Here is a 26,449-nt window from a genome sequence, read left to right on the forward strand (position 1 = left end):
TCACGGCCGTACACGGCAAGTCCCCTCCTCCTCTCCTTTCTCTCTCTCTCCTTGGTTCCGATCGGAAGCCCTAGCCATTTCGGCCGGTCCTCCGGTCTTCTTCTTCTCCTCCGGCCGGATCTACGGCCTCTTCCTCCTCTCTCTTTCTTTCTTTCTTTCTTTTCTTTGGTCCTTCCCCTCCGGCACCACCCCATATTCTCTCTCTCTCTTACTCCCAAACCCTCTCTCTTCCTCTCTCCATTTTCCCCTGTGAAGGAAGAAGGGGGGTTTGGGAGGGCCGAGCCACAGTCGGCAGTGCCACCGCCGAGCTCGCGGCGTCCACAGCCGCGCCTGCGGCTGAGCCCACGGCCGCGCCTGCGGCCGATGCCCGCGGCCACACACGGGTGAGTCCCCTCTTCCCTCTCTCCTTTTTCTTCTTTCTTTCATTTTCTTTTCTTTCCTCCCTTCTTCTTCTTCACTGAGACCCCCTATCCCACTGAAGAAGAAGAAGGGGAATGGACTCCGGCCGACTGCAGCCCCCTACCGAGAGCCGGCAGTGACTGCAACTGAGGTCCATGGAGTCCCTCCTCTATTTTTATTTTGGTAACAGGAGCTTACCATTTCCGGGGATGACCTGCGGTGCCTCCTCTCCAACACCTCTGCCGACTTAGGGGTTCCTCCTTCCTCTTGGAGCTTCCGGGCTCTCTCTCTTTCTCTCGTTCGGTGTTTAGGGGGTCTGTCATTTTGGGGTTGCCGGCATAGGCTTAAGGGACTGTTTAAGGATGAGACCCCCTCTGAGAGGTCCCTTCCCTCTCCATTCCTCCATACCTCGGGACTGGCCGCCGCCCCCCTTGTCTCCGGCGCGCCGGCAGCGGCTGTCAGCAGGGGTGAGGGTCACCCCTCCCTGTCGGTCTTATCCCTTCGTTTTTATTATTTTTTATTTCAATCCTTATACAGCACTGCCCACAGTGGAATTTGGGCCCAACCCTTAACTGGGCCCATTTCTTATTGGGCCTAGTAGGTTCTGGGCCCGGACATTACAAAATATATACAAGGCAACCACTACCATGTAGTAATTATCTAAATTATACTATATGCCAGCATTCACATCTCTTGACTCGGATTTAAGTTCTCATGAGGCCTTCATCATGCGAAGCCCTCCAATAACTCCCACTTTCTCATTTAATCACGCACTTTCATCGAGTGTCCAATAGTTCTGTTTAATACTAGAATTCTTACAAGCGTTCTAGTAGTACATAAAAATTATCTTTAGGATATGACGAGGTCAATTTCCACAGTTTAATACAAATAAAGCACAGCCATGCTTCTCAACCATCATTGACAGCGTCTGTCCCACTGTACCAAAGTCCTTGCTGCTCCAAACCTCTTTGCAATTACAAGAAGCTTTGCTGACGAAGCTGCTGCCAAGAACCGCAGTCAAGTCTGATATTCTTGCAGATATTAGCGTCCTCCAAGAATTGAGGTTGAAAAATGAAAGGTAAATTTCCCCTAAGAAAATATTTGGAAGGATATTAGCAAAGAAAATTGATGACACAGATAACCTTTATTAAAAAGCATTAGGAAAGATGCAAGCATGCTATCTCACGCAATCGTGCGTGCCCACACACACACGGAGAGAGAGAGAGAATTTGCAGAATGACTTCGTACTCATCTCTGCAAATAGTTCAGTGGGTCTACAACCTAATCAATTGTTACTACAGTTGGGTTCCTCCAGTGAGGAGATTAACAACTCAAAACAGCACATGGCAGAAAAACATTCCACCACCTGTGTCGTGGCCCACAAACAGGTGGAAAGTCAGAGCCATGTATACCACTCAAGATTACTTGTTGTCCTCAATAAGAAGGCCACCTAATCTTGAATTATTATATTGCATAATCCGATAATCTAATAAAACCCATAAATTTTCCATTGATATGAATCAATTTACCAACCCAAAAGTACATTCTTTTTTTTCAGTCGACAAACTCAACATTTACTTATTTGGGAAGTGCCACTAACCTCTTCTTCCAGTCGCAATCCAAGATCGGATTCCACCAGTGATGGTATTAACTGCATCAAAAATTTATCAGTAATCTCACTTTGTCATATGTGTGTACAAAGTAATAAACAACTTGACCTGTCACCTTTATCCGAATTTGTTGTTGCACATAGACCAGAATAGGTGTTCACAAGGGTTCCATTGTCATTTAAGCGCCACATCTGCAGATCTAAGGTAGGTTAGCTATTGAACAGTTAACTAAATATTCTAAAGGAAAAATAAGTTATTGAAAAAATACAGATCCTGTTTTAAGCTCATCCTTTATGGATATCTTCATTCATGGTAAATGTAAACTTATTCAGCCTAGCAAAAATTTGATTTAAATCTTTGCAACTTATAAGTTCTCTGTTGACAAAAAAAAAATAAAGAAGAAAAGGGGAAAAAGGTCAGACTTCTTATTTGTCAGCTGAAAAGGTATCATCTGTCCAACCACTAAATTGATGCTTCAAAAAATTACACTCCCCAAACCTAAGAAAGTTGTATAAATCAGGGTAAAAAGGTCGAATGGTGACATTTATAGTCAAAAGCCTATATGTTCACTCTAGATTATCTATAAAAGAGAATTTAGTTAAAAGATAGCAAGCCATCTAAGATTAAGCAATGCAATTCATTTGAGCAAATTAATTTGCTGTTTTTTTGTCACTTTTCCTTCATGCTGCAGAGCAAAAATGGTCCCAACAACATAGTATACTCAAAAACAAGAAAAATTGATTCCATGAAAGCAAAGAAGTTCAATAAATGACAATTTCAATTTTCAAGTTCTTCAGTTCTGTTTTTGGGGATCTTGTCTAAATAAAAATATCTAGAATTAAAACGAGTGGTTGAAAAATCAAATTTTAAATTATACTCTTCTATCTAGTCTGCATTCATGGTTTTCATGGTTACCATATATCAGAATTGATACAAAACAATGATGCAGACACAGTTGTATTTACCAATAACTAAAGTGAGTAATAATAAAGCACTAGTAGTTGGGTATGCACATCATACTTGGGAGGCATGCCGCTTACAACTGGACAAAAAAGTGCTGTCTCTTTCTGATGCTGTACGTTTTCTGTCCACAGATGCATCTAGGCAAGCCTCCACTGACTCAGATGCCAATAAGTGAAAATTTTCTTGGTGATCTTGTTCATACATAATCTCTTCCCCTCTGCATTAGCATAGAAAATTCATTACAATTAAGAAACAAAATCATGCATATTACTCTGGTTTATGGTTTAGAAGCAATCATACAATGTCAAAAGAGGCTTCCTTTTATAAAAGCAATATGACAAACTATCACTGTTTTTCATGTCATATTTACAGCATATCTGATCCAGCTTCCGATAGTCTCTTGCAATAAACCATCCTTTCGCTTTTTCATTGCTGCAGCTGGTAAGACCTAGCACCTTGTCATCGGGTGTGCCCATCACTTGACTCAGAAACCTCTGAGTAGAAGCACAACTTGTACATCGGAGATCTTCTTTTGAGAAGACATAGGGAAACTGAACACAATAAAAATGGTGACAACATAGTCATTTTCCATTTTTGTGCAAAAAATAATTAGACACATATAGACTGATCAACATTCAGACTAATCAACTTATCTCTTGCTCAGGTAACTGGAGATTTTTTATGGACAGAATACCTCCATATTTTTTGTGCTGTAAGAATTTATTTCCAAAAGAGTAGGATTTGTGATAAGACCAAATGTCATCTCATCAATGTGCCTTAAATCTCCACCAAACATGAGAGGAGATTTAGCCATAGACCAAAGTGTCATCTGCATAATAAATATTAAGTAGCATCAATATAGCTTTGATTATTCCAACAGTATACCAGATAAAAGAATAAACATAAAGTTTGCACACCTGGGTTTTCTGTTCATCAAGGCTAAGGTTACATTTCCTGTAAGGACCATGCTTTGCATCTATCATTAGCAAATAAACAAATTATTATAGGGTTACATATATTAGAAAATATGAAACTATTAGGCAATGTAGAAAATAATAGAGCAATCAAAAGAAGATCAGCTGTATTAGAACATCAAGAACACTTTATGAAGCTCCAACTTGTAAAACCACTTCAATAAAATTGTTAAACCAAGCCACATAAAGTTATAAACCACCAGTATCTACTTTGAAGGAACCAATTTGGCTAAGCTAACAAACTCCTGTTTCTCGATAAAGAAACAAGAATTCAAGATGCACTCAGAAGAATGAAAATTCAAGCATATATGTAGTTTGGAAATAAAACATTCTCCACATTAGCTTATATTTTGTTCTCTACCATGAAGCAAAATAATCTCCTTCATATGTTCATTCATCCTATCAACCTCCCATAATTCTTCACACATAAGCAACTCAAGTAATTAGCCAGTTGTACTCAGCTCGTTCATGGAGTTGGAGATGTATAATCTAAAAATATCACCTAACTTTTTTATATTTATGTGAACTCTAAAGTTGGTTTCACTCAATGAATTGGAAAGATTACATCATACGTCAACCTAAAAGTATAGTGTCTACAATGCTTACTCTTGACCATGGCTAACATACATCAATTTGAATCCTATGCTTCCACTACACAAAGCGCATCCTGGAGCTTAACTTACAACTAGGGCTGAAAGCGGATCGGATTATATCTGACCGTATCCGTTTCTGTATCCGACTTGGGTCGTATTCGGATAACGTTCTTTTGGTCCGATCGAATTTGGATACAGATCCGGATAGTCTGTTCAAAAATCTCCTGAATACCGTGCGGATACACCTGATATTTCTGGATTCGGATCCAGATCCGGATCTGGATATCCATATAGCAAGAGTAATTGAAAAGAAGAAGTTTAAGTTAGGTTAAATCAGAGAACCAATTAAGTGGTTAACCAAACCTAGACTAAAAGAAACCCAGATATCGAATGACTATCACTTAAGACAGCAACTCGAATACGGAATACTCGATTCGAATAAAATCCTTTGAATCGCCCAACACGCCTGAAAGGCTCAAACTTCTTGTTCTTCGGTTTTGTTTCTCTTTTCTTTTTGTCGTTTTCAAGCAACTAGGGTCTCGTTGAATTTTACTCAAATTTGATTAATATCCAAAAAAGTATCCAATTTATATCCGTATTCAAATAAAAAAATATGGATATGTCTAATATCAGATTCGTATCCATATCCATTTATAACAAATATGGATTTGCTTAATATCCGATTTTTATCCGTATCCGTTTAGAACAAAAATAGATATTAATTTTGATATCTGTTTAATATCTGTATTTGTTAAAAAATATGGATACAAATATGGATACATCAATATCCGATCCATTTTCAGCCCTACTTACAGCCCGATGCTAAACCCAAAACTCTAGAATCAAAAGCGGAAACTAACAAAACTTATCATCGTCATTATCATCACCATCATCGCCCAAGCCTTTTCCCTTCATAAGGTTGGCTATACTTAAAAATTAACAAGGCTCAGCCAAATAAATAGATTTTGCAATTGGTTGTCAACATGATGTCAACCTTCTAGATATTGCTACCACGTTCCTAGCCAAGGCAAACGTAGGAAGGAGAAGGGCCTGTTAATGAAATCTATATGGCCAATTGGCAGGTATTGCATCTTGCTAACAAACAAAGCCCATACAAAAGATAAATTCTTAAATCTAATAATTAGAAAAAACTTTTTCTTCATAGCCAAAATTGATGATGTCATCCACTGCAAGTAAGTTGGAATATCTACCAGGCTTTACCATATCCATTTATCAACTTGCATCAATTTATTGATCCACATTTGAAGCAGGAAATAGCCCTAGCATAGTTATAACATAATGCTCCATGTGGCGTAATGCCCTACAAACTTTTATTCATATCTATATAAAGAAACAATTATTTAAATTATTTTCAGTTAACAGTTTGAATTAGACTTAATTTTGAATAAGTTATAAATAGGAGTTGGGTTGGTTGCAATAAAATTTCTTGTTGAAAGTTGTTGCAATTGGGAATCAACCCGACCAAGGCATCGAGCTGGCTGAGCTACCGAGTGCTCAGATGATCAGCTACCAAGACCGCAAAAGTCGACTGAAGATCACGATGTCTCCGAGATGCGACATGGTGGGTGCTATGCTCGAGTGGCGATGGCTCCAACTCTGGTTGCTCCCGAGGTGATGCTAAGAAGAGGAGATCGTACTCGGACCTTCGCTCCAATGTTGGATCCGACCTAAAACAGTAATACGAAGAAGTCCTCTTGTCGCAGGAGATCCTCCGATGTCTAAGTTACATGGATTCTCAGAAAATAGCGGAGGTGCTGTGAGAGCATCAGCACAAGGTGTGGTGGGGAAGAGGCTCGGTGCCTTCTTCCTTAGTATCTTCCATTGCATCAGAAAGCCCCACAAATCTGTCGAGGTCATGAAGAAAAGTTTGGAAGGAAGGCTTAAGAAAAACATACCGAAGACCTACAAAAGCAGAAGAACTCCAATGAGGTGGCGAAACTCCGATGGAAGCACAGGAAGGAAATGGCCACAGAGGCTTGATCAGAATCTCTCGCTCTAGAAACCAGAGTGCAAGAAACTGAAATAGGGGAGATGCACCAGTCTCCTGCCTTATATAAAGCCTCGAACAACTCAAATCGTCACGGTGGTTCACCTATAGAGCCTTATATTGAGCCCCTGATGATCACTTGGATCACCATCAGCCTAAAGGTCTAATCATTGCGCCGATATTCCCGCCTCAAATGATACTGCTTTGGGAAGTGCGGCTACCGGCATGTCCTTCATAAATGTGGTATCTCAAAGATCTATGCAGCAAAACAAAAGGGACGGCCGAGGTGGCTCGGCCTGGCAACTTGATTTCACAATTCAACATCACGGCTCATCTCAATCGGTCGGTCTCACCAGGAAGTCTACTTCCATCACCTGAGCCAACAAATTAGCTTGACCTCAGAAGTGAGGGATAAGTGATTCGAAACCAAGGCCTGCTGAATCGGGCCGAACCGCCTGGTTCAGGCAGTTCCGAACCGAACCGGTGCGACATCGAGTCGGTTCATCATTTATATTCGATTCTGGCCCCTACCATCTAGAATCGATATTGGACCGGCTGGAACCGGTCCTTTACCGCCCGAAATCGGGCGGAACCCAATTCACACCAAATCAATCCGAATTTGAATCGGGTTGGATATGGGCCACCTACTACTGCCCTACCTGTTCGATCCGGTACCGAACCGTACCGGCCGTCGACTGGTATGGATCATGGTACCGGTTCAACGGACCTTGCTCAGAACCGACCATAACCAATGTGATAGACTGACCAATCAAAGCTTGCCACGTGGCTGATCCAGAAGCGCGCAGAGTTCTTCGAATTTCAAATTCTTCCCCCAGCTAGCGATACTTCGGGCATGATCACAAGCGGTTTCCATAATCACATGGATGAGATGTGTAAAGCGTGATGCGCGGATGAAACGTCCACATGTGATTGTCGAGATGTGCAATGGACTATCAAAAATGGCTGATCCACATGCCCGAATTTCTCGACGATGGGCACCAACCCTCGCCTATATAAACCATTCCTGGAGGATCCTCCAGGTAAGTGCTCTCAAGCCCTCTTACGCCCTTATGCTGCCACTCTACTGCTCTCACAAAACCTCCATTATTCTCTGAGAGTCCGTTTGACTTAGACATCAGAGGATCCCCCGCCAAACACTCTCTGCCAAGAGAATTTTTTCGTCTACATTGTTTTAGGTCAGATTCGGCATCATAGCAAAAGTCCGAGCATGATCTCCTCTTCCCAGCACCATCTTGGGAGTGACTAGCATTGGAGCCATCGCCACCCACGCACAGCGACCACCACCTTGCAACCTCGGAGGCACATTGCGATCTTCAACCAACCACCACAGTCTGAGCAGCCAATCGTCCAAGTCCTCCAACAGCTCAGCCAGCTCGGCATCTTGGTCGGGCTGATTCCTAGCGGCAACAAAAGTTATTCAGAGTCTTAGTTTTACTAAGAGATTCATTTAGCTTGTTATTAAATAAATAGTTAAAATAGAAAAACTAACTGAGCTTTGATTAATAGTTTAGGTTGGGCTCGATTGGTCGTTCGTCATTGCTAGATCCGAACTATATTATGATTAATGAGCATACCTATTAATCATTGATGCAGTCTTGATCATATAAGGCTTCAATGGGTTAAACTATGTTGTTTAGTCACTGAAGGTAAGGTCCAATGTTTGAGTCGATTCAGTGGATGTAAGAATTAGATGTGAGCACTCCTAGTGCAATTGGAGTTGAAGACTGTCAAATAGGAAAGAAAGACAACTCGTTGCTTGCTTCTAATCAAAGGTCTAGATGGGCACAATATAGGAGTCCTAACTCCTAATAGCAGTTGGAGTTTGAGATGCTGGGAGCCTAGGATGTAGTAGTTTATACTATATAAATAGGAGGCACAGGCTATAAGTGGAAATATGGGTACATTCTTTGTGGTAGCACGTCATCCTACATGAGGTTTGTATAGAGCTTTCAGTTCACTTCCAGGCTTTGGAAGGAAGATGTGTGAGTCAAAAAGTAACAGGTACCGAGTTAGCTATCTGAAGGTCTACTAAGTTTATATTATAAAACAATTTTCTGTAAACAGAATCTCTTTTGAATTTCTGCAAATAAATACCTGAACATCATATTATAGTTTTAAAATTTCTGTATATTAGAAATTATGTATTTTAAAATTATGAAACTAGGTTTTCTTTTAAACTAGGAATTCAGTAAATACATTTTTGTGTAACAAACAACAGTAATCTTAATGTTTGATTACTAAACTTATTTATATTTTATCTTAGGAACTAATGACCATCTGAATATTACATTATTCATAATAACCATCTGAATATCCATATTTTGGTTTTAGAATTTCCTGTTACCATATTTATGCATATGATATTCTACTATAATTTCTGTGTCTATAAAATTCTGCATATTAATTCTTCTACCATAAAAAGTGTGTGTGTGTGTGTGTGTGTGTGTGTGTATAAAGAAAAATTTCTATGAATTATTAACCTGAAATTTCAGAATATAAACTAGATGGCCACTCTTTTTTAAAATAAACATAACAGAAATTGATTTTTCAGGTTATACTATTAAAGTTGGTCAATTCTAGCATATTTAGGGATTTTGTTGGCATGGAGCAACTTTTAGGCTTTGTTTGGGAGCTAGGGGTGACTTTTTATAGCCCTAAAAATTGTCTAGGTTCTATGGGTATCAAAAGCTTTAGAATTTTATTTCACAATTCATCATGACCATCTTTTGATCAAAATATAATTCTTGGGATACTACATTCTGGAAGTTTTTTTTTCCAAATTAGTTGGGCTTGTTTACTATTCATGCTTGCGAGATAAGTAATATTCACCTTTCCTAGAGAGCCATTAATTTATTTGCCTCCGAATAAATATTTGATGTCAAATAAATTATAAATTAGCCAACATGCAAATTTTGAATTTATGCATCTATGTTAAAATTATGTTTTATATGGAAAATAAATTTGTAAATTAAAAGTATTACTTTTGTTTGTATTTCCAAATGCTATGCATATTTTTGTTTAGAAATCTTTTGTTAAATATACATATTTTGTCTTAGAATTGACATCTGACCTATCAATACCTTTGACATGTTTCGCATTTTTAACACTCAGCCTAACTATATTATGGACACCTTCAATGGGGGTTATATATTGACACTTTGACTGTTCAAGAACTCATTATTTTGGCCTATTCCGTAAGGTATATATATGGTACACTAGTCCACCTTGCAGGGTATAATGCAATATTCTGGCGCACTCAGCAGGGTATAAATATGGCTTTCTAGCCCTACCACAAGTATAAATTTAGCTGTAGTCTCATAGGCTGAGTTAAAATGCAAATTATAAATATGAATATTTGAGCATATTTAATTATTTTATCATAACAGTTTTTGTTAAAATATATTAATTGTTCCATAGATTTTTTTGGTACTACCATAGATGTTTAATATTAGCAAAGAAAACTTATTAATTTATTACATGACCAAACTAGTTAAGGTATTAAGCACTTACTGGTTTTTCAATCTTATTATTTGGTCTTTTCCTTCTCTATAGATCTAGAGAACTAGTGGCTAATCGGGTATTGTCATGGGATTGTGACTAGATGAAGGAGCAGAATCCTCCGTACAGCCTGCAAATAGTCCTTATTTCTTAGTAAGTTGTTGGAACTATTTTATAGGTTTTCTTTCTTTGTTATACTAAACATTTGAAGAGTTGCTGAAGTTAGATTCTTGTGAACAAATTTCTTGAGGTTTTTGTTAGTTTTTGTGCTTGTTAATTATTAAATTTGGAAATTTAGTTGCTCTATTTTACCCCACTGCATGTGTTGAATTTATTACGTTATCATGTTTATATTGATCTAACACAAAGTGGATGTCTTGAATGCTTGTAAAGCAATGCCCTATGGGTATACTGCAGTTGCAATGTCTCTAGCTCGTGGTTTCAAATCAAGCGCATGATAAGAGGCAACAATTGGTTCAAAGATACTCCCTTGTTGCAAAAATAAAAATGTGAAAGTAGATACTAGTGGATCAAACTTTGAAACACATGTTTTGCCCCTTACTATAAAGGTGTCTGGCTTGAGAAAGAAAATAGAGGAGCTACTTCACGTAGAAATACTTGGACAAGGCGAGTAGCAAGACATAAATCTCCAGGTTATTTAGAATTTATAGTATTTTAAGTCTTCATGTGACATTAAATAAGAGTGTTGTACATCTATTTTCCTACTGTAATTATAACTATTGCTTATTAGTGGCTTTTCCCCCAACCACTGGATTCTACCTTGAGTTTATTCATATATCTTTTGTATGTCCTAATATATTCTTCAATTAGTTATCATGAGTATGATATTGCATGGGTTCCAATATGAGTTAAAAGTAGTTGAGTTATGCGAATCATCTCATCCTTGTAAAACTCTATACCATTTCATGGGATGAATGAACATATCTTCAACCACATGAAATGACTGATAGTCTGATACCATCTCAATATTTCCTTTGCACTCACCTTCCATTCCTAGACAGGCTTGGTACACCATGTACCCCTAAAAAGACCCATCAGCAGAAGGAAAAGGCCTTGTCTTGGTCATTCAGGAGACAAAGAAGGCATGTAAAGAAAAGGTGGCATGACAATAATCTAGATTTCCTAAACATAACATAGAAAGGGTGGACTATGGTACTCTATATTTCCTAAACATAGCATGACCATCATATGTTGCAGCTTTTGGGATCTTATCATGGATCCAGATGGTGGATGGACCTGGCTATACATGCAATGAACTTTGTGAAAATCCTTTCCAACCTTCGTACTTCCTTTGATCTTTGGTAGATTTGTAGATGGACAAAATCAATTCCTCATCAATAGTAAAGTGATCCACTACAAACACTATCAAGCAAAAAAAAAATGTGAAACCTTTTATCAATCAAAGGTAGTTGAATATGAAAGGATATAAAACCGAGCAGGAAGGAGAATTACTTCATAAAAATCCTTGGAACGTACAATATGAGATGTAAAGGGACAGATTGACCTTGTCTAGCAATAAAGGTAGTCTGTAGGAAATTTAAATTGACTCTACATTCAACTTGATTCTAGGAAATACAAATTGATATCAGTTTTTGGGCAAACTAAGCAGCTTAAAATGATTACAACTTCTTTTCAAGCAAACTGGTCTGTTCTGTATCATCTTTCAAGCACTTAAGAATTATTGAGTATATCATGGTAGATATTCTACAGAAAAGAAATATTTAATAGCTGGACAAATTTTCTATAAATACCAATGAACACATCTTGCATTTGAAGAAACTCACTGTATCATAACAATGCTTCCTGCTTGAAGTTGATTTAGGTTTTATTTATGATTGATAAGTTTGGTCAGCTCGGATGAGATCAACTAATCCAATATCCTCAGGAAAATTTTCTGGGTTGTCAACGGTAAACTATTGTGGATTCATACCACTGGAAAAGTACCCTCAAAATTTGAATTGTAAATAATCTTATTCTATATCAGATTTGGTGATGCCTTGAGTCTAGATCATTGCTTTGATCATTAGACAATTCATAGCTACCGGCAGATCAAATGATTGAAATTATATGGATGAAATTTGAATATTTTACAACAGAGTTTCAGAATTTACACAGCAGGACAAGTGACATCTTCCTTTTCATCATTCTACCATATCATGCAATCAACTGACCTTCATGCGATGGATTCAATAGATCCATTCTATGAAAACATTTCTCTAGTGGCAAATTTTCTTTCCAATTGGATAAGCACTTTGAACTGAAATATAGTTTTTGTGCTTAGATAGCTATCAGCACACTCTAAGACTCAACCTCATGAACAGGTGTAAATATGAAGACATGCATCTGACTCTATTTCCATTTATTTTTCTCATGCTCTTATAATTCTTATATCTAGATCAGGGTCGGCGGCAAGATGTTGAGGACCCCCGCAAACTGCGCCACAAGCCGAGCAACGACCAAGCACCAACCAAAGGCTAAAGTGGCCAAGTGATGTGTTTTGTGGCTGGTCGACCCTTGGCCAGCCACGAGGTTCATCCACGACTTCGGCACTATGTAGTATCAGCCCGCGCGCCAGACCTCGCCCCATCAACCCAACGGGCCCTGCCAAAGGCCGAGCCGACCTCAGCCAAGCCGACCTCAGCCAGGCCAACCTTGGGCCCTGCCAAAGGACGAGCCGACCTCGGAGCCTGCCAAAGGCCGAGCCGACCTCGGCCAGGCCGACTTCAGGCCCTTCCAAAGGCCGAGCCAACCTTGGCCAGACTGGGACTCCCGGGTTGCGCGACCCGGTCAACCGGGACACGCGTCCCGCGCATCCGGGACGCGTGTCCCAGCCAGCCTTGCCTCCCAGCCATCTCAACCGTCCATTCAGCGAAGGAAGACTAAGTCAAATTATCCGAGATGCGTGAGCCATGCATCCGGGATGCGGAATCTATGCAAATCCGGGAGATAAAGATTGGAGATCTTTTAGGGCCCCTCCAAGCCATTGATCATATGCCAATCAACGGTGGAGAAGCCTTGGATCCGTGGAAAGATTATTTACCATGTTTATCTTAGGAAGAGTTACTTAAGTTTGTCTAGGGTCTTGGGTCTATAAATAGAGTTGTAAGGGGCCACTGTGGGGCATCTCAGAATAATCGAGAGTTGAGTTTAGTCTTGTTCTCTTGTGAGAGAGTCGGTCGTAAGGGTTGGGCGACATTTGTGTCGATTTCGGTCCTTAGATCTTGTATTCTAGGATTTCGGCTAGTGGTAGATACATCAATCTCCACTAGATTGGGCTAGGAAGAGATCTCTTCAATCCCTTGCTAGATTTCTTTTGTTTTCTTTGTTCTTGTTATTTGTTCTTCAATTGAGTAGAATAAAATTCAGTTTGCTTTCATTATTGATCTTTGTATTGAGTTATTCCACCGGCGTTACCTACAATCAGTCCATCATCAGCGATTTTTGGAGGCGCACGCAAGGAGCGCGAGAAAAAGAACATGGTGAGGGGCTTTGGACCGTGAGCCCCCATCACAAGAGTCGGTATGGGCCTGCATCGTGCCGTGCCGGGCCTGTACCGATAAATGAGAGGGCGACACAGACCATGGGAGAAAAAAAGAGAGAGAGAGAGGAAAAGGGGAGAGAGAAGGAGGCCGGCGGACGGTGACAGAGGCCAGCACCTGGGCTGGAGGCAAGGCTACGGCCAGTTCTCCTGTTTCGAACGAAACAGGGGTCCGTCCGCTAAAAAAATTGCGATTTTTAAGTGAAGTCGGCAAATCGCTTGCGGACTTTACTATAAAATCGCAAAATTTTTGCCGACTTTACTTAAAAATTGCGATTTTTTTAGCAGCCAAGCCTCTATTTCGCTCAAAATAGGAGAACCGGTCGCAGCCTCGCCTCCCGCCCAGGCGCCGGCCTCCGCCGGCCCACCGCCGGCTTCCCTCCCTCCCTGACTCGCTCTCTCTTTTTCTCTCTTTCCTTCTTCTCCACCTCCAGCAATGATTTTCGTTTTCATTGCCGAAACTCGCCGGTACGGCTCAAAACGGCCGAAATCGTCCTGAATCGGAACGATCCCGCCGACCCTGATTTAGATATAAATGTTGCTCGAAACCAAGGTTTGCTGTGCCGGAACCGGAGCCCAGACTAGTTGTCCAGTGGCACGGGTCGGTACGCCCGCGTACCGTTCCATGTTGAGCCCATACCAACACAATAGAAGAGGCAGAGAAGAGGGAGAACAGGAGAGAGAAAAAAAGAGAAGGAAAGAAAAGAAGGGAGAGAGATGGAGGGGGGCGGAGGCCGGCGAGCTCGCGAAGGAGGCGGAGGAGGAGCTTTGCCTCCTCCGCTCTTCCTTCCTCTCCCTCCCTCTCCTACTCGCTCACCCTCTCTTTTCCTCGCTTTCCTTCTCCTTCTCCCCCTCCGACGGCTTTTCATTTCAATTGTCGAAACCGTCCTAGTCCGCCGCCGGTACGACTCAGTACTCTCCGAGCTGTCCAGTTTAGAACAGTTCTGCCGACCATGCTTGAGACAAGGTTCAAAGTTTAAGTATTTCTTGTTATAAAGCATTTTCTCAACAGGAATATCTGAAATGTGAGAAGTACTTGAAACTTTAGCGGCACTAACAAATACAACTTTGGGAATGCCCGAACAAAGATTGTTGTACCAAATCAAACCATGTAGTTCGGTTGGTACGGTACAAACCATGAGCCAAGATGGTTCATGGTCCTGACATGAAATAGGGCTCAAACCAAGGAATGTTGTATAGCCCCGAACCGGACTAGCATAATTCCACCCCTCAGTTCGAGAAATCTATGAGGGAGGGAGAGGGAGAAAAAAAGAGTGGAAAAGAGAGAGAGGGAGAGTGAGGGAGGAAAGAGAGAGAGAGGAAGGGGAGGAGAGAGAACGAGGCCAATAGGAGAGAGAAGGGGCTTTCAAGCCCTCATCTCCTTTGGCGCACAAGAATAAGGGCTCCAACCCCTTTTTTATTAAATTTTTTTAAGTGAATTTTTTTCGAAACAAAACAGGAGCTCCAACTTTCCTGAAAAATTCAGAGAAAAAGAGGCTAGAGCCCCTATTTCATTTCGAAGTAGGGGCCATGCCCCTGCTCTTGTGCACCGGAGGAGATAGGTGCTTGAAAACCCCCTCTCTCCTCTCGGCCTCTCTCTCACCCCCTCCCTCTCCCTCTCTCTCCCTCTCTTCCTCCCTCTCTCTCTCTCCCTCTATTTCCTGTCTCTGTCTCCCCCTTCCTCTACCTTCCTCCACCCCTCTCTCCCCCTTCCTCTCTCCTTCTCGCTCTCCCCCTCTCTTGCCAACCCTGCTATGTCAATAACGGAATGGCATAGTTGTATGTTGTACTGTACCACTAGAAAACCGATACAACAAATCTTGGCTCGTATTGATGTCGGTCCTTACCAGGCCAAACTGTTCGATTTTAGCGGTTTAATCTCATAAAGGGATATGCTACCAGCATGATTAGCCTCTCCCCCCTCAGTTATTAAGGTAGAAAAGGTCACCATGCCCTTTGATCCCTCTGTCACGCCTATGAGCAACATAAAAGAGGAGAAAAGAGAGGAGAAAAAAAGAGAGTTTTGAAGGATTAGCAGGGAAGATATACAAACGTTCAGATAGGTATTTTTCTAAATTTCTTCTACCATGTCCCTTTTCTATTATATCCCATAAATGGGCAGGAAATAAAAAATATGAAAAATCATGCCAAAATTCTATACTTTGGTATGATTTCATGATATATTGTAGATCTTAAATAATAAAGTTTTTGATATTTATTTTATTATTTAATAAAAAAATATATTTTTAAAGAAAATAATAGAAAAAAAGGAGATGTTAGAGTCCAAAAATAAGTACTATGTTCAGGGTCTAGCATGCTATCTACTATCTTTTTTTGACAACAATTTGATTAATTTCTGACATATTAATTACTTCTCGAATAAAAGCCCAATTAAAAGTAATTCCTAAATTAATTAAGCTTTAGTGCTTAATATGGACAGAAAAAATATATGTGGTACTCCTATTAGAGGTTACATTAGATAGAATTTAAAATTTAATTTTCAATATTTATTTGAATTAAATCTTCTTTTAATAAAATTATGATTATTACAAAAATTTATGAAATTCCCGTAGCATGTAAGGAGATTTTAGACATGTTTTTTGGAGCATGTACCATATCTTTTTGATATTAATGCAATTTATTTATTTAATTGTAAATTTAATATAGAAAATACTAATGAAAATTAGTGAAAATCGGAATTATATACATATATTCAGAAGTAATTTTTTAGGCAACTAGCACTTTTTAGGAATTTTTTGAAATTTTCTACATTTTTTGAGTAATTTTAAATTTAAAAACTAATTAACTATGAAAAATAATGGATAATTTATAGATGCTTAATGATAATTAATGCAACTTTTTTCTGAGATTGATGATGAATGGTTTGAAAAATTTCAGGATTAGGCAGTCAACAAAGAAGCTGGAAAGCAAAAAAAGGAATTGTAGATCAGGTGACAATAGGGCGAGATAGTAAGTGGCCTTCACCATTGGAGGTGCAAATGGTATTCCTTTGAATAAAGGGGGTGGGTCACCAAATTGAAGCACCACCTGACTAGTCGACATTTGGAGTTTATGTCCTTAACACTCCAAGAATTTGGGAGATTATGAGGTCACAAACCCAAATAACATGGAGGAGGCCCAAATTCAGGCTCCCCTCCTAGCCAATAAGGAGCAATGGCGGATGGATGAGGTGGCTAAGTATAGAGTCAGCTTGGACCCTCACAATATGAGGGAAGCTTGAGATCCGCATCCTCTATACCAGATCAAGGTTTAAGGAGGACCCAATTAGTCAAGATTCTTGGTGCCAGTAGGATAGCATCCATGTTCGAGGCTTTCAATGGTAGGAAAGGCAAGAAGAGCGGAGAAGTGTCTAGATTTCGTGCAACCATTGTACATGCCTTCTCATGCAGAGACACAACACAACAAGTATTGATAGCATGTTGAAGGATACATATCCCAACAAGAAAAACAATACATGGAGGGCTATTGGAATGTGGTTCCACTTTACTCATATCCCAGCAAATGCTGCAAGCAACACATGCTAACGCATCATAATCTATGCCATTCACAAGCAAGATATTGATCCATTAGGTCTGAGGGACATATACGGGGAGCTACTTAACGAGCACAAGGATGAATTGCAGACATGGATAGGGTCCTATAAAAATAAGTGGCCTACATTTGGACTGACATTAATGTTGATGGGTTGTCTGTTCCAAACAAGCCAAGCATTATAAATCCTTAAATACCATAATCAAAAACATTCTTCTACAAGTCAGTTAATGCTTCGAATAAAGTGCATGATGGTTACTACATCATCAGCTTGATGGAGAAGGTTATTAACAACATTGGAAAGCGGCATGTCGTTGGTGACATAATGGAGCACAATATAAGAAGGCGTTGCTAAGCCGTTGATGATAAGAAGACCACATATCTTTTGGACCCTATGTGCTGCCTAGAGCATTGATCTAATTGGCGGGAGATGGGAAGCTTTGAAGAGTGAAGCAAATAGTGGAGACAGCCCAACCATACCAAATTTATATATAATGACACATGAGTGTTCGTACTGATGAGAAAGTACATTGGGGGAGACATACTGAGACTAGTAGTTACCCACTTCACCACATACTACATTGGCCTTGACAGCCTAATCGAAGAGACAAGTTGTGAGCCATGTTCCTCAATTAGGAGTGGTTGCAGAGCCAATACGTCTGTGATGGCACGGAGAGGCACCATGTGGAGGGGATAGTGATAGATTAGCGGTTCTAAAAATAGGCTCAGGAAAAAATTAAGGCCATTGTGCCACTTTACTAAGTGCTTAGAGTTGTTGACAACAAGAGATACCCCAGATAGGGTTCCCCTACCCCATGATGATGACGGCCAAGGAAGAGAACAAATGGTTGATCTCATGCATGCTGATGAATACATTGACATCATTCAAGAGAGATAGGATACCCAAATAGGTAAGGACTTGCATCTAGTTGGTAAACCAGCATTCCTTATTAAGCGTCACTAATATTATAAGTCTGATTGAATTAAACACAAATCCTGGTAGCTTATTACCTCAATCCAAAGTACATCTATACAATCCTTAAGATGGATATTAATGAACGGATCTTGAGTATGTTGACGCATGTGAGCTACAAGATGGATTCCGATGCATAGATTGTTGCTCGAGCAATAGCAAAGGTAAGTATTACTTAGATATCAATCACCAATTATAATGTCTTTGATTTGTGAATCTTAAACAATAATACCACAAGTTATGTGCATCATAGACCAAAGAATATAGGGAGGGAAATGGTACATTCTCAATGATGGTTGTATTTGTTGGTAATGGAGAAATGTATTATTCTATGTTAAATCTTGTTCATCCAATGTATCAATGCAAATTTGGGGCCGACAGGCAATGGCTATATTGATGTCAACAACTAAGTGGTGGTTTCACTATGATGGGACAAACTCACACTTGAGAAAATATGCAATCAAGATCCTCTCACCGACGGTCTCAATTAGTCAGTGAGATTGCAACTGGTCGACCTCTGCACTGATCCATAACAAGCAAAGAAAGCATTTTTGTCTCAAAATGGACAAAATGCATTGGTCTATGTGCACTACAAGATGCGGCTAAAGTTGAAATGTCTTTAGCAAGAAGTTGATCTAAAGTATCAGGACCTAGTCTTCAATGACTTTGTATGTGACAAGGAAGATCCTATGATAGGTTGGTTTGAGGGCTAATAAACCCAAATAAAGCTTGATGAGCTACCCTAAGCCAACCAGCCTTGTAGCCAGCAAAATAGAGTGAATGCAGAGATCTGAGCGAATCGGCATATGCCATGTCCATAGCCAGCCAATGCCCAGTAACAACAACCATTGCAAAGTTCGTGGAGAAGCCAGTCAAAGTCACGATATGGTTCAGAGTCGAAGATCTCCGGTCAAATATCGAAAGATGAGTAGAGGTCACCAGGGCACTAGAGCTAGCTAGTGCAATAGGGCCAACTAAGAAGGTAGAACCAATTAGGGTAAGCTGTCTATTCAAGCCAACTAAGAGAGACAAGGATGTAGATCGAGCAAGGGTAAGAATCTAGTTCCCTAGATATCCACTCAGGTAAAGCAAAAGAGAGAAAAGAAGAAGGTACATCCATTACAAAGAGTGAATAGGAGCCAGTTCATAGTAATTCCGAGATTACCAAGACATATGATGACAGATAGCCCAGGTCATATTGTGATACAAGCAATGATAACAATGATTCTTCAAGTGATGACAGATTTAATGATCAAGGGGGAGGCGATGGACAAGGAGGGGGTGGCATGTAGATACTTTTGCTTACTCCATTTACTGGTGACTCCTAGTTTAAGAATGCGATGCAGGATAGGGACAATGGGCATAGGGCTAGAAAGGGGCACCATAGCATTTAGGAGGAAGGGACCTAAAGGTGGTGGACTCGTACCAATATGGCTGATGAGGTGCCACATCGAGTGGGAATCTTAGATATATCAGGATCCTATGGTACTTAGGATCATCATCCTATAACGAATTATATCCTCTCGTGCTAGGGTATGACCTATATAGATATGCACCTCTAAGTCTCATGTCCGAGTGAGTATCATCCTCCCCGCTTAGTGAAACTAATGGATCAGACCTTTCGGATCCTTTTTTGGATTTTCACCACCGTACCTGACAGAGCAACAATGCCAACATGGCTATCCGGTATAGGCAGAATACCAGGATCCTAGGTGGGCATAATACCAAGGCCGAAGTCAAGTTCCAAGACTCGATTATGAACGCGACTCAGATATATATGAGGGACATCAACACTTGACCTGGAATAGAACAAATACATATATATTGTATTTTCAATTTTTAATATAAGTATTTTACATTTTCAATGTTATACTTAGTTAATTTAAAATGTATTATATAATCACACCATCCTTTAAGTTAACATAAAAAATTAAATTATATTACATTTAAACATCAAAAATGAACTCACAAAATCTTGTTTTCCACTCAAAACCTTAAAAACAAAAAATTGAATATATATATATAGGTATTTTGATAAGGTTCAGTACAGTACTGGTATCCTAGGTACGCAATCTAGTACTGAGACTGTGAACCTTGGTCCAAATCATTATTGCAGATAAAATGCAGACACCAAAAAATAGACTAGCCTATTAGTATTTCTGAATATTGAAATTTTGGCCCAAATATTACTCAATTTTCAATCCCTACTTTGATCAGCTAGCATGCTCCCATGCATGCATTTAAATTCCATATTGACACCTTTCTTCCTAAAGATCATTGAGGATTTAATGAATATTAAATAGCCTAGGAGAATCATCATGGGTCCATTCTCCTTCTCACTTGCCATTGTACCTTAAGTATAATGGCTTTAGTAAAGCTATGCATCCAAAGAGAATTCTTCATGGACGTTGGTTTATATGTATAACATTCTGATCAAAAGTGACCAAGGATTCAGTTTATATGTACAGTGCCCATGTCATCCAATAGTGGGCAAGGCACCTGCCACATGCTATGCTATGCCAACACAAAAGCCTAGCATGGCTCTGGCCCACTGCAGCCATAATGTGAGTTGCAATGGCTTTTTTAAGAGTTGTTCCATGCATTCAGTGTCATACAATCAAGAATAAGAATATGTATATGTGCTGAATACTATATATTTTGTTATTTCATCTAATAATGCATCCTAACGATGCCCTAATTACTTTAATGACTATCCTTGCTTAATAGATAGTAATCATTCAAAAAGTTTTGGTGAAAAAAAAGTCCACTGATATTTGAAAAGCATAAGGCACGTGAGCATCTCGATAATTAGCATATCTTAGATGATAAAAATTGTAGTCTAAGATTTACGATATTTCTTACTAAACCTTTTGGCTCTTAGCAATGTTTAGATCATGATAAAATTTATGAGCCAAGGTTCGTCATCTTGGTACCAGACTCCATACCGGTGCCACACTAGCATAGTGTCGGTACCATGGTCGGCGCAACCATCCCGAACCAGATGGTTCGGAGAATATTGAGCCGTACCGGCGGTGGACTATGACAGTTCTTTTAACCAAAATGAAAAGCTGTCGATGGAGGGACAAAAGGAGAAGGGAAAAGAGGAAAAGAGAGAAAGCGAACGAGGGAGGAAGGGAGAGGGAGAGGAAGGAAGAGAGAAGGCCGCAGAGGCCTGCGAGCCATGCAGAGAAGGCGGAGCCCCTCCTCTACCTCCTCTGTGCGGCTTGCCAGCCTCAGCCACCCTCCTCTCTTCCTCCTCTCCCCCTTCTCTCTCTCTCTCTCTCTTTTCCTCTCACCCGCCTCTTCTACTGCGTCGGTATGGGTCCGACATGAAACTGTACGGATGCGTACTGACCTGTGCCGCCGGACAACCGGTCTGGGCTCCGATTTCGACAAAACAGACTTTGATCGGTACAGTACGACACATGGTGTTTTCGGCGTCCGAGTGTCGGTACGCCTTCCGTACCGTATACTGATACCAAACCGGTACGAACGGTATGTCTCGTACCTTCCGGGTTGGACTGGTACAGTGAACCATGTTATGAGCTTTTGATATTTGAGATATTCCTAGCATTTAAAACAAGCAACTTTGACGCAACCCAAAAATTTGAAATTTGTTACTGATTTCGACTTTTTTTTATCAAATTTTGATTTTAACTTATTTTTGTTGAACACAAATGGCAGGTAGTTACATATTTACATGTACATTTACATAAAAAATATTCAGCCAATAAGGTTTGTTTTCAGTAGTCTACCTGAGAATCATAGTCATGTTAACATATGCCTACCTCTAAGACCTTCAAATAGGAGGAGTGGACAGAGGGGAAGGGATTAAAGTTTTAATCCTTGGTACAGTACTGAGACCAAGGTTTTGAGACCAAGTGATTCAATCCCGAAGCTCACTGCCCCAATGTCGCATGCCAATCAGAGCCTACCTCTGAGATCTTCAAATAGGCAGAGATGGGGGGTGGACGGAGAAGGGATTAAAGGTTTAATGCTTGGTACGGCACTGACCATGCGGTGGCAAAATAAAGTAGCATGGTTTTGAGACCAAGTGATTCAATCCCGCAGCCCAATGCCGCATGCCAATCAGAGCCTGGCATTGTACCAGTCAGCACAAACTGGACGAGGCCATCACTTTGATCCCTAAAAGCGAGTTAAAAAAAAAACAATGGATCAATAAAGAAGTTGAAGCTGCTAAGAATGTTAGACTACCATTTTATCGTATTGGAAGCTTGCAAAACAGCCCAAGTAATATCATGTTGATGTATTAAGAAAAGAGAGTCCGGTCAAGCTTCTAATCTACTATCAAAAATCAAGCCATGGAATCCAATCAAGAAAGTCAAGATTCTTCAATAAGCAATTCAGATCATGCCTAGGATCTATATGGCATTATCCTAAATCAAAAACCTGGTATATAGAATTGGAAGTTACCTCAGGGTCTTAATGCATTTATTTCTCACTCAATTCCATCCATCATAATGGTTTAAAAAAGAAAAATAAGGAAAGGAAAAAAAGAAAACAAAAAAGATGGGGTTTGACTTTGACTAATAAGCTGACAATCTGTTCTTGTCATACAATTCCACCCTGGGGTCGCTTCTGTTTTATTTAGTCATACTATAATATTGATCATGGGAACCATAAGATTAGTTTTTAATTCTCGTCTAGACTATAATAAGGATGGGAAAAGGAAGGTATATTAGACTTTATGTTGGAATTTAGCGGAAGCTTGTTTTCTTCTTCTCTATTCTTATCCCCAACTTTCCTGCAGTTTGTTCACCCTTCCTTCAACTGCTGCTTGAGCAGTCACCTCCAAAAGAAAGAAATATTCCACCTAGATCATGGATTCAGTGTGATGCACCCTAGTCGGCATAAAAATCTGAAGTAAATTTCAGACTTAAAAGGAAAAACAAATGCCAAATCTAAATTTCATGATCACAATGATATCCCCTAGCTTGTCAGTATCAATTCAGTATAGATATAATCTGGGAAAGCAGTGTTTCATTTGTTTCTGATGGAGGACAGACAGCACAGGTTGTTGATAGCTAACTTGGACTGCGGCACTTGCTTATGGACTATGACTTTTGCACATTGACATGCATCAAGATAGATATCCGACTTTGTTGGTCATGTTAATGCGATCGGGACAGAATTCAAACTCCAGCAACTTTTACTTTCAGCTTTCGTTATTCAAAATGTTAATTAACCCCAAATATCCTTTCTTGTGCATATTACTGCAACTTAATATTGAGTATTAGAGTTGCCTAAAGTGCTTTACCTGTGTCAGTTCAATAGGAGGCCATCAAAATTCTTAAAACCGTAGAATTTATGCTAATGAAGGTGCATAATGTTTACCTAGAGGTTTATCTACTCAAGTATGTAGCCTAACATTTTTCATAAAGCTAAAACCATGCCAGATCCACTTTCATCATCTAGCATTTGTAAAGTAATAAGTATATGGATAATAGGAAATGATAGAAGAAATTATCCAGCTGGGCAAATAAGATTACTTGGATCTGCAAGCCATCCAAGTGGTAGCATGTCTAAGTCAGGCCATGATCTTCCTTGCAACCCTGCAGCCCCAGTTTTCTTTGCAGCAGCAAAATCCCTGAGTAGAAACTAAACGTAGATTGATAAAATTTGATAAAAGAATGTTGGATTGTTGCAACCAGAACCAGTAAGGAATAAACAAATAGTTTCAAAAAATACAAAGGTCAAAACAAAATGTTAAACTAGAATGTTAAACTAGAAATATGGAAACTTCATGAAAAAACCATAAGGATTTAAGCGCACTAGTATCTACCTTGAAATGTCAAAATGAGAAACAACATCTGTCCACTTATCCCAGTCATCCCCGGTTATTCTGTACATGTTCACATAATTACTAATGCCCTCAGCCATGGACGGAGTCACACTTGATCCAGGAGAGATAGATAGCACAACTGGGCGCTCAAGCTCTTTTAGAAGCTGCAGGAGTTGCATATTAGTTAATTTCAGAAGTGCATAAATTTAATGGACTATTATCACTTGACAGGTTCTTTATATGAAACATTAGGTTTCTATAGGTACCTTTGAAACTGTTATTATTTCTTGTGTATCCAAATCATCTCCAAAGACACAGTCAAGCTTCACTGCAAAGGAAACAAAACAACAAAGATGACCTCAAGCAAAAATCTGGATGAAACAAGATATGCGGCTAAAGTGTTCAACCATGTTTATTTTCTCTTAAAGAACACTTTCACAGTGAAGACAGGTATATGGTGTTAAATAACATTACTTATCCTTCAGCTTGAGTACTGAACACTCAAAGTTTAGTAATAATAAGTTAAGGGAAGTGAGTTTCTTTCAGTATGAATTTTCAAATTACCAAGACTGGGACTGGTAAAAGATTTTACCATTTCTTACAGAATATACAGATATAAAGGACATCTACTTACCGAAATCAACACCCCATTCAGCATATTGTTGATAGAGAGATCTGAGGAAGGCTCTTCCAGCTCCCAGATCTGTATTAACACTCATAAATCCATGGCTCATCCATGCACAGGTCTTATATTTCATACCTATGTCTGCTGCATACCACTGTCGACCAGACTCCTCATATGCACCTTTCTATGAATAAAAATTTGCCATTCAATTAGCATACAAGGAACAAAGCACAATATTAAATAAAAGTTTTCCAAACAAAAACTATCTTACTGTAGCCAACACTCATGCATATTTTTATTTTAAAATATAGGAATGATAATGTAAGTTATTGTAATCACCCATGGGCGGAACTCTGCAACTCATTCTTGATAGTCATTGGTAGCATTAGAACATAACAAACAGATCCAATTCTGATAAAAGGATTGAGGTTGAAAATTATTTTGTTTGTGGTGATCCAATTCGATCAAGATTTTTATGATCGACCAATTTATGACTGATGAAGAAATTTTGGCCGATATAGGTGTAGCTGATATTAACCATGAAGAAAGATCAGCGAGTTGCCAAGAGGATTGTGCTAATGGACTGCAAAAAATACTCAAAAGGAGAAGTACGCAGCTGCAAGGAGAAAGTATACCGTGTAAACATTTAAGATGGGTGTGCTGGCATTGACTGCCTCTGTACTTATTCCTCTCATGACATGAATTCCGAACTTCAGACCCATTTTATGAACCTTGCGAGCAACTTCTTTGAATCCTTGGCCACCTCGGGAGGATGGCCACCTTTCAGGGTCTGGGAATGGCCGGCCCCATTCATCAATGCTGTCATAACCATAGGAATCAACATACGCTCCATCCACATTCTTCCGAAACCACAAGAAATCCACCACAGCATACTACACAATTTTTTGGAGAAAAATGATCAATGAACAGTTGGTCACCAGTCCTCCTCTACTGGCATTCTATATGTTTTCTATCATAATTAATTGCTTCTTCATTATGGATCTGACCTCATATCCATAAGGTAGCAGTCTCTGAGATACGATCTCAGCATTATCTAGGAATTCTTGTTCATTGATAGCCCATGAAAAGGAATCATAAGAATTCCACCCTCTAGGAGGCAATTTGGCAAGCCCCCATTCTTTGCTTGCTACAGATAGTGCCCTGAAATGTGAATTACATGAATCATGAAAGGAGTGAATAACTGATAAAATAACAAACATATATCTATCAACCCTAAAATAACATCCCGAAATGGGCACTACAGAACATAATTTTTCATGAAAGTTAATTCTTTTGAATCCAAAGGCCTAAAAATTGTCGGCATATCTACCAGCTGGAGAGAGGGATTTCTGATAAATAGCAATTAAATTAGCAACCATAACTGGAATTTAACAATATTAAAAGCCAGGGACCATTTCGCATACACATCCTCCTAGACAGAATGTTCCCCATAAAAAATAAAATAAAAGAAAGAAAGAAAAGAAGAAGAAGAAGAAGCAAATTAACTCCCACCAAATCATCTAAGCAGAATGATAGCAGAAATAAACTCTTGTGTCACTTTTAACCTTTTTTTTTATAACAAGCTAGCAGATTTCATTACATTGTTCTGAGAAAACTTGGCACTTAGGTTTCATTTCAATTTATACAGACCCGTAGAAGACGAAGGTGAAGAAGAGAACCACCAAAACTGATGCTTTCATGGCTACAGAAACCTCCAGCCTGTGAATGATCAAAACTTCAAGGCTAATAACTGATTCATTTGAGCTTCCTACTCCAATAAATACCCGGGTTCCGATTGGGAATGGGAGCCACCGTTCTGATGTCCGGTGGGAACATTCTAAGCCAACCAAGTCCATCTTGGCTGTCGATCT

General features: G+C 39.6%; 1 protein-coding gene across 2 annotated transcripts; it reads right to left on the bottom strand.

The window, feature by feature from the left end:
* Window positions 1-1,102: 1,102 nt before the first annotated feature.
* LOC103709952 (Melibiase family protein) lies at window positions 1,103-26,449 on the bottom strand. 2 transcript variants are annotated; one of them, XM_008795504.5, is made up of 14 exons: window positions 26,229-26,449; window positions 25,586-25,739; window positions 25,214-25,471; window positions 24,588-24,762; window positions 24,220-24,281; window positions 23,954-24,117; window positions 23,661-23,758; window positions 3,890-3,948; window positions 3,667-3,801; window positions 3,273-3,523; window positions 3,030-3,189; window positions 2,125-2,200; window positions 2,000-2,050; window positions 1,103-1,488 (listed from the first exon to the last, which is right to left on the bottom strand). In XM_008795504.5, exons 1-14 carry the CDS (start codon window positions 26,432-26,434, stop codon window positions 1,265-1,267), a joined length of 2,073 nt encoding a protein of 690 aa, XP_008793726.4. In that variant the 5' UTR covers window positions 26,435-26,449; the 3' UTR covers window positions 1,103-1,264. The 2 variants fall into 2 exon arrangements, with proteins under 2 accessions (XP_008793726.4, XP_038989771.3); XM_039133843.3 differs by lacking the exon at window positions 26,229-26,449 and adding an exon at window positions 26,091-26,113.

This window comes from Phoenix dactylifera, chromosome 4 (assembly GCF_051530095.1).
Source record: "Phoenix dactylifera cultivar Ajwa chromosome 4, Ajwa_hap1_PhDact_Kaust_v1.1, whole genome shotgun sequence".
Taxonomy (NCBI): domain Eukaryota; kingdom Viridiplantae; phylum Streptophyta; class Magnoliopsida; order Arecales; family Arecaceae; genus Phoenix; species Phoenix dactylifera.